Below are 9130 nucleotides of genomic sequence, written 5' to 3' on the forward strand. Positions count from 1 at the left end.
AAATTTGAGATGAATAAAAAACAATGTACTTGATTAAATGTATATGAAAATTAAAAAGGATCGCCGTAGATGTTTCGTTATCTTATACGATTCATCTTCGCGCTATGATATCTGCATATAAAAATACCATAAGAAATAATTAATACTTCTTGAGAAAGAAATGAGATGTTATAAACGCGATTGTTATCGTCTGTAAAATGCGCTTCTTTAGATCCTGGAATGAAAAACGTTGCAGCAAGACTATATATATCGTTAACATCGGGTTGGCGGGCGGGAAATATGAGTAGTGAGAGTTTCGAAATCATATGACGCGAACGCGTACGTAAGGGATACATCTCATTGTCGCTCTTTTATGCGGACGTATTTTGTGTCACACTGATGTCTCTGCGAATCTTGAGATATGTGACAACAGCGCTTGTTTATCATCTTCATTGGCATAGTTATATATTTATTTTGTTCGCAGATCCTCGCGCACGTTTATAATATAAGCGACTGCAACACGCATAAATTGCACGCACCGACTTCATAATTACGCAGCGTAGTCGTAGAAGAAGAATGTAAGAAGCAGATTTATAGACAAGCTCATTTATGGGTGCGAACTTTATATTAGACGGAATCTATTATATGTTTCGAGATGTTCTCTGACCTCACTCGTACGCGAAACGCCTCGATAACAATAGCGAGCGTTTTCACATTTGTCTAAATAAAAATATACACAGGCATCGATAACAAGCCGTATCACGCACCAAGAGCGAGATGAATTTCACAAAAAAATAAAACATCAAGATGCTGCGTCACTTGCGTAAAATTTCATTTATTGCAGCCCACACCGTACTCGCACATCCGGGCACATATGATACTCACAATAAATTATTATAAGAGCTGTTGATACACGAGGTAAAGGCCAAGGGTAGTTATAGGCGCTTGAGATTTAGAGGGCGAGCTATTGTTGAAGCTTTCGAATAAACTTTCGATCCGGAGCATCTACAGTATAATCTGCAGTGCGAGAGATGGTCATCGGCGCATCAATTAAAGTTGTTACACTTTCTGCAAGTCCGCTGAAAAAAAGAGGGAAATCTCTCAAAACTCGTCTCCCGGTATCGCGTTAGCCAATTAACGCGATGACTTTCTATGTAACGTAACACGCACATGTGTATATAGGTCCATGCGTAAGATACAATACTACACGTTGAGGAAAAATAATGTAGAAATAATTCGACTATCTCTCTCTCTCTCTCTCTCTCTCTCTCTCTCTCTCTCTCTCTCTCCCTCTGTATCATATCTCACCGACTGAAAAAACATTTTGCTAATCAAGTCGGGGAGGCCAGCGAAAGCTTCTTGAAACGAGGAGACGACGTAATCCAGCAGAAGCTCGATGTAGCCGAGATCCTCGTACTCCTCGATCTCCTCCTCGTAGAACAAGTAGTCGTAGACGAGCGGCAGCGCGAGAAGCGTCCCGAAGACGAAGCAGCCGAAAAAAACTGCCCGGGCGAAACGTGATTATATACACAGATATTTATCGAGAGGCGTCAATAGTCGACGATTATTGAATAATCTCCCAGCGACGAGAGACCAAGTTGACATACACTAATGTTATCTCTCGTCGCTGGGACTTTAATCGCTCGCTTATAATAAGCGATACCAGCTGTTTTGAACTTTAAAAGTCGCCTATCTGCTTGTTTGTCTCCCTGGGGGTTTCTCTCGAGCGCGCTGTGCAACAAGCCAAGCGACGACGACGTCGAGTTCTCGATAGTGTCATCCGTTCTCCTCGCTGAGCCGGCCCCCTTAGCAGCGGCGGCGGTACATTCGTCGCTGGGATTGAATTTCCTGAAATCAGCGAATCGTTATCGACTTTTTTCTCGAACGCTCCGGGTCTCCTCTGCATTCTTACGAGCTCTGAAAGAAAACGGACAGCTGCTGGCCGTCGGATTTACGCTTCTTCGACTCGGGAGCGCCCATCATGGATATTTCGTAATTGGCGGCGTCGAACGGCGGAAACATCCTGCGATCGGCCATACCGATCTCCGGCTGCGAGTTGAAATCGTTGGCGCGCTTGTTGCCGTCGGCGGCGCAGTCCGAGTCGGAGGCGACCCTGGGCAACAGGTCCCTGGAGTAGGCGACTGCGCTGCAGCGTCGAGATGCCGTCGGCGTCCTTGCTCCGTAGGCCGTGGAGCATCGCCTACTGTTGCCGATCTGAGGCTCCGAGTGATGCGCGCATCTTCTGCTGATGCGAGACGACCGCTGCAGACGTCGGATTACGCCTGCACGGATTGGAATGGAATGGGACAAAATTTACATGATACATTGTTATATGATCCTCACTGCAGTAGCAGGAGTCGAAGCAGCTGCACTTTCTTGACGCGTAATCCTTGCAGGCGAGCTCGCTGCCGATTTTCGCGCAGTAGTAGCCGCTGTCCGTGAAACCTTGCATCTGACCGGCTTTTCTTGCATCGGAGGAGTAAGCTTCTGAATAATCACTAGTGTCGGACACGTGCAGCTCGCCACGGGATGACCTTAATTTGCTGCCAGCCGTGCGCTCGTGCAGTAGCCTCTCTGACGTCGCGTTCTTACGCAAGTGTCCTTTTATTTATGTTACATGTTATTATGTCACGTCATAGGCGCTATATAAATGAATGTATTTTTTTATTTTATTTTTTAATATATCATATTAACTTTGATGTTGAACGACGTTGGCGTGGGCCGTCGAACCGCCGCGCCGATTTCTCGCATCTTCTTCTTTTGCGGTGTCTTTCAAATAATGCAAAAAGTGCATACGGTCAGATAGTTTACCGATACTATATATACAAGCTTTCCTGCGAGAATTCATTTACCTGCGCTTCTTTCATCGTTTCTTCCGATCGGACCAGCTTCGTTATCAGTAGATACGTTTGGTTTCTTAGCTTCCTGCGAATAGCACTTTCAGTCAGTTTAATTGCGATTCATTCGGACGAGAAAGTTATCTCGCGATACCTCTGAAAAGTGACCATCTAAATGCACCGATCGGCAATTGGGATTGTTTTGATGTTGTTCAAGTGCCGTGGATTTGATAATCTCTGTGTCATTTGTTTTATTTGCCGGAGGGGCTTGATTATTAAATATCTCGAGATTTTTTGCAGCATCCGATCGGCCGCTCTTTTCGACAGCATCCTTATCGATATCTCCCGGTTGGTCGGACTTTTCTCTGATGATCGAAACGAAAATATGCTGACTACATCGTCATCATAAAGGTCATTTCGCAACGGACTATTTTTAGTTTCAACTCACATTGCTTCTTTTTCAATCGGATCATTCAATTTGCTTTGATTAATTTTTGACTTATCAAACGAATCGGTAGTTGCTGTGATTGTCCTGAAAAACGAATATTGTAATTTTTTTCTTTCAAATTGACAATACGAATATATTTTATTGCAGTGCTATAAATGTTTAATGAAATTTAATTCGTGTGATATAATACTTAATACCTGTTTCACATACGTTTTAAAATTAGAAGTTATCGAATCCGTACAAGTAGGTGCGTTTGGTTCCGCTGCACTGATGGCTTGCAAAGATGAACATATATTAGACGTTTCATTGTTATCGCATCGTTCCACTTTATTTTTTCGCGCAATCTCTCTACTGAATCTGTAACATTAGATGTTAGGTATCAATCATAAATTCTATGAGAATATAAAAAAAAATGCATCATTGATAATAATTAAACTTGCTGCGGGTGGGGCAAATGGCTGATGGTATTGTTTCGACTTTTTGCAGCTTTAGCAGTAAACGATACGATGCATGGACCCCTCGAATTGCTAATCACATTTTCATGCAGTCTTCGCTCCGGTATTTTCGGCCAAGATGTATCGTCTGGGATTCTTTAGAATAAATATGAATTATAAAAATAGATGTTTTCCATGATGTTACACAACACCTACCGTAAAGAGCTGGCGAACTTAGGTGCCATACGCGAAGATGACTCGTTTCTTTCTAAAATTTTAAATGTTTTCCGGACACAATAATTTCATAAATAAATTGAAGATATAAGTCCTGCAGATAAGATATTCACCTTTTAAATTAGTACCTAACGGTAATCGACTATCATTTTGATAAGCCATACTGAAACTGTCGACCACTAACCCATAACATTTCTCGTCTGTATCGAAAGCAATTATCAATTTTGCACGACAAAAAAAAACAACAAAATGCAAAGTCAGGTTCACGATCAACAGAATATTATATAATGAAAATGATTTAAACGTAGTTGTATTTACACCTACGAATGCCGCGCGAATAAACGAGCAAATCTCAAACAAACCTACAAAATTGAAGCTGTATTCAATCGCTGCGACCTTGTTGTTTTGTTATATTTATAGATATAAACAAATAAATATGATTATGTTGGACTGGGTCACGCACCGTACTCTACACTAATTAAAAAACACGGTATACGAAAAAAGTAGATATTTTGAATGAAATAAAAAAAATACAATCAATCTGTTCTTTCATTAATTATTTTAATAATATTTCCAATGTTTCTTACAGTAGGTATGCAATTTCTATAATAGTTTTACAGTATATTCAATATTTACACTTCAAATATACAATGCATAGTAGTTAATACACATAGGAACAGTTAGCTAGGGTTTATGACAAAGTCGCTCATCACCTAGAGTAATTGTAACAATTTGTCATACACCAGACGTTTTTTATCACATTGTCAAGCTAACTTTTGGAATTATAAAACCTTTCGCACATTCAGTATCATTCTAGTTAAAAGAAAGTATCATAATCAAATTTTCGAACTGCGATTTAAATCTCCATACTGATGTGCGTTCTATCAATTAATTTGATTATTGAGACAGCGATACAAAATTTGTTCTTCACAGTGATTCATTAGTCTCGATCATATGATAAATTAGTTGTGCTTTCGATTCTACTGGCATTTTTTTTTTTTTTTGATAGACCAATGTTGTAAACTGTTTGAATACAAAGCATTTTTTCCTGACTAGACTAGTAAAACGCTAGTTTAATAAAAACAAAATACCTTTTCTACTGTTACTTCTCATTCATTTTGCATGTTCAAACATATAAAATTTAGTTGGTCCAGTGTGCCATAAATATTGCAACTATTTAAAATATAAAGCTTATAATTCTTAGTAAGTATCTCACTGATGATGTCTCGTTTTAATAAAAGTATCTATATCATCCTCGAATTAATTATCAAACAGCTATATTAATAGTTAAAAACTTAACATAGAAAACGGAGTGGAAAAAGTTTCCAATAATTTCATTGACTTAACCAATGTCGTCGTTATTCGCTATAATGTACAAAGTAAAAATTTTAAATGCACTAGAATCGACTTTTACAATAAAAATAACAAGTTCATACATGACATACTATAATTCTGAATATAGCATATATATAACTAAATATTTCTTCATACGTTCACGCAAAAAACAGTATTTGTATAAAAGCATAAAATACATCTTATTAATATAAAAATGTGTCTGCATAGATTTTTAGACTTTATACTCGTGAAGTTTAATAATGATAATACAAAACGTTACACTTACAGATCTTTGTTCTGCGCTTCTCAAAATCACAGAGCTCTTTAAAGTTTCCTGCTTACTTATTTATTAATTTTTTTCAAGTTCTTACTGTCAACGTTATTTGTATGAATCAGAATATTAAATCGATAACAATAAATAGAAGTGTATAATAAAAGAAAACTAGTAAAACGGAATTGGAAATTCAACAGCCTGTACAGTCGATATATTATCACATGATTTCATATCAATTTCGTACACGATACTTGAACAAGTGATGTAAGTCATTTCTTAATTGATATATAATTTTTATTTAATGAATTTGTTTAATGATAATTGTTTACCTTTATTTTTAAAAAACATTTTGTTTAAAAAATTAACATATTACTATATTTGTACAATATAACGATATAATAGGATTATATCATTTATGAACTTTTACCTAAAAGCTATTTTCTAATCATTAATTTGTTAATCTGTTTGAATATTATTTTGCATTTTCTTCAATCAAGAAATGACGTTCACACTGTTTTGAAAAAAATTTGTCATATAGATCTTCTTACAGACTGTAAGATTTACTTTGAGAAGATTCCGATATAATTTGTTCAACTACTATAAATTTTTGACTCATTTAAAATTTAATACTTTTTCGAATAATTCAATTACCTATTTTAAAATAAAAATGATTTATATGGCACTTATTTTGCTTGCATTATTTAGCATTATATAGAACAAAGCGTGTTTTAGTGCTTACTTTTTACAATTCAGCATTTGTAGAATATAACTTTTGTTGACATATCAAAAACTCAAGTATCACGTAACTCCGCATTTATTGTCAAGTTACGCTTCATGTTCTCCACTGTTTATACCAATAAGGGACTCAGTTTGTTCTACTTCTAAGTCAGGTATCCTATAAATAAGTTATTTCATTAACTTAATGATTTCAAATTAAATATTTTTTAAACATCAAAGCTCATAATCACGTTACCTGATGGATCTGCTTCTGCGGCAAATCCACTTATATAGCTTTTTCACCAAATCTAGTACAGGATCCCAGTTATCAAAATGTGAAAGAAGAGATACTGTAAAAAATGCCAAAATCATTGGAATGGTTCCTAGATAGAAAATACACGGGTATTCAACTTTCTTCAGTAATACATCAACTATCATAGATATGGGCATTGTTAAACTAATTGCCAATGTTGCTATGAGAGACGAAGTTAAAAAGCAACCCCTGAAAGTAAATGAGAATAACATTGTATAAATGTGTTTGTCAATGTTTTTGAGTTTGCAGGCATATCAAATAAAGTTTTAATCACCATAGCCAGAGGACTTCACTTAAAACGGTTCCAATAAGTCCATTTATTATTAAAAACGTCCACTGATGAGGATTGGGCCATTCGAATTCTTCCCATTGGCCATAATGAAGTATAAAAAATAAAGGCCACAAAAGCGTCAAGTTAAAGAGTCCGACAAAGCCAAAGAACATGGGTATGTCCATTTTATCTTCGTGATCGACTTTCTTTTTTAAGAATACAATGTAAGTAGCATAAAAAAATGCGCTGACTAGAGCTAATATTATACCAGTAGGTAGTCGACTAGCCTCTATAGACAAATCTGAAAGTCCAACTAGCACCTAGAATTAGAAATTTCTGTCAGCAAATATTATTGTTAAATATAACGTACATTGAAAAAGTCAGTACAAACAACTTACAAGACCAAAAATACTTATTGTTATAGCAACTAATTTAGATAGTGTAAATTTATCTCCATTGTTGCTAGGGTAAACTGCAGCAAGAAAAAGAGTAAATAAACATGAAGTAGATGACAGGACAGTCACAATTCTTGCTTCTGTTACAGCCAAAGACATCTGATGAGTATAATTTGCAATGAACCACTGTAAAATAAAAAATGCAAGTGAGGTTTCTGTTGCCATTATGAAAAAAGTAAATTCAGTTGTTATATATACTAACAAGGAAACAGAACATAAGAGCTATCTTAGCAACTTTTTGAACAGAAAATTTATTAGCTTGTCGTCTGGCGTGTTCACCTGCCCTAACACTTGCTTGATAACTTAATCTGGCTATAAGAGCTTCAGTTGCGTCATTTTCTGACATGTGGCGAACTTCTGCTAATTTGCTAAAGCGTACTGATCTAACTGACGAATCATCACTCTCAGTACCAGACGATCGATCACATTGTTCTGGAGTTTTGATTGGTACAAATGTAGGATCACTTAAGCTCGTAGTGCCTTCCGAGTAAAAATGATCATCTTCTATATTTGGATCTATAAACTGTAAAGCAGCACTTGCTTGTTAACTAGTTATTGGTTAATATAAAAAAGATGATAAATGAAAGCGAGAAAATCTAACTTACCATATAAGTCGCAGGTTTGTTGCACTGGTCTCGCCATGGTGGCCAGAAACACAAACCCAGTAAGTACAATGTGAACATTGATGTTTTGATATAAGTGCTAAAAAATGGCTTATCAAATGTGTCTTCCTGGTAAATGTACTAAAATAAAATAAGTTCATTATTAGTTAAGATTTTGCGGTGAATTGTAATAGAATAATTGAAATAACTGTTTAAAGCTGTTCACTTTTGTAAGTTCATTGCTAGAAACCCAGATTATGTCAACTAGCAGCAGAATAGAAATTCCTAGAACAAGCCTCTGAGATTTATTCATCATTGCAGCGAGTTTATGGGGATCCTCCGCCATCCCTTGCTGCCTTGGCTGGCGTAGTTCCACGGAGCAGCTCATACTTGACTTATTTTATCATTCTTCTTTGTTTTCATTCCTCAGCTCTCTGTTATCGCAGACTAGAGTAGACATTGTGTCTCCAAATTTGATTCATCTGAAAAGTAAAAATTTCCGTAACACTGGTGTATACACAACGAACTAAGTACCCGTCAAAAAATGAACCGAGACAACTGTAATTAACATAGTTTATAGTTCAATACAATCAAATGAGAGAAAAAAACAGATGGTGAAAAATGAGAACGTAATAACGGGTGAACGTGAACAAGGAATAACCTCAATGATTGGCTGTAAGCGAAGCTCACATTGAAAAACAATGTAACAAAGAACGTTCCTGCGCGCTGCAAGTGTATTACATATCTAATCTAACCGAATTACCGAACCTATACGAGAATGTTGATAAGCTGAATAAGCATTCGATCGCGTTCTCGTTTGCTCCGAGTCCCTCTCTTCTCGACTTTTTCGCAAGCTATTTATATACTTTACCTCGGAAAACAGACCTTTTGATTGACTTTTGACAAACTCACATTTTTAAACAGTCTTCTCAGAGTGCAATTGCGAATACTGACACGTTACGTCGAACATTAAGCACTCCTTTTAGTGCACACACAAGCGCATATGGATTTTGAGTTTTGACGCATGCCTACATCTACTACCACTTCACACTACTGTTCGCTGTACGTAGATAAAGTAGATACAGACGAAAAGGATATGCCGTCGTGATCAGGTGCCGCCGCTTACCGGCAGCCTTATACACTCACGTATGGGTATGTATTAATGTATGTATGTTCGATGAACGACTGTCGACTACACACAATATAATATGCGTATACTACTGAGTAGAAA

General features: G+C 36.7%; 2 protein-coding genes across 8 annotated transcripts; both read right to left on the minus strand.

Moving 5' to 3' along the window:
- Positions 1-794: 794 nt before the first annotated feature.
- LOC100679253 lies at positions 795-4292 on the minus strand. Of its 3 annotated transcripts, none has more exons than XM_003426861.5 (13): positions 4046-4292; positions 3915-3966; positions 3705-3854; positions 3475-3621; positions 3265-3348; positions 2971-3181; positions 2832-2904; positions 2674-2748; positions 2323-2580; positions 1913-2261; positions 1643-1827; positions 1288-1481; positions 795-1058 (listed from the first exon to the last, which is right to left on the minus strand). In XM_003426861.5, the coding sequence occupies exons 1-13, from the start codon at positions 4092-4094 to the stop codon at positions 1026-1028; spliced, it is 1860 nt and encodes a 619-aa protein (XP_003426909.3). In that variant the 5' UTR covers positions 4095-4292; the 3' UTR covers positions 795-1025. The 3 variants fall into 3 exon arrangements, with proteins under 3 accessions (XP_003426909.3, XP_008208497.2, XP_008208496.2); XM_008210275.4 differs by having other exon boundaries at positions 1587-1827; positions 1892-2261; XM_008210274.4 differs by having other exon boundaries at positions 1892-2261; positions 4046-4265.
- Positions 4293-4474: 182 nt separating this feature from the next.
- LOC100117375 (solute carrier family 35 member F5) lies at positions 4475-8962 on the minus strand. 5 transcript variants are annotated; one of them, XM_008210270.4, is made up of 8 exons: positions 8812-8962; positions 8126-8381; positions 7903-8040; positions 7500-7820; positions 7241-7423; positions 6846-7162; positions 6515-6760; positions 4475-6436 (listed from the first exon to the last, which is right to left on the minus strand). In XM_008210270.4, exons 2-8 carry the CDS (start codon positions 8285-8287, stop codon positions 6367-6369), a joined length of 1437 nt encoding a protein of 478 aa, XP_008208492.1. In that variant the 5' UTR covers positions 8288-8381; positions 8812-8962; the 3' UTR covers positions 4475-6366. The 5 variants fall into 5 exon arrangements, with proteins under 5 accessions (XP_008208492.1, XP_008208491.1, XP_001601634.2 ...); XM_008210269.4 differs by having other exon boundaries at positions 8785-8949; XM_001601584.6 differs by having other exon boundaries at positions 8771-8949.
- Positions 8963-9130: the final 168 nt, after the last annotated feature.

This window comes from Nasonia vitripennis, chromosome 4 (assembly GCF_009193385.2).
Source record: "Nasonia vitripennis strain AsymCx chromosome 4, Nvit_psr_1.1, whole genome shotgun sequence".
NCBI lineage: Eukaryota > Metazoa > Arthropoda > Insecta > Hymenoptera > Pteromalidae > Nasonia > Nasonia vitripennis.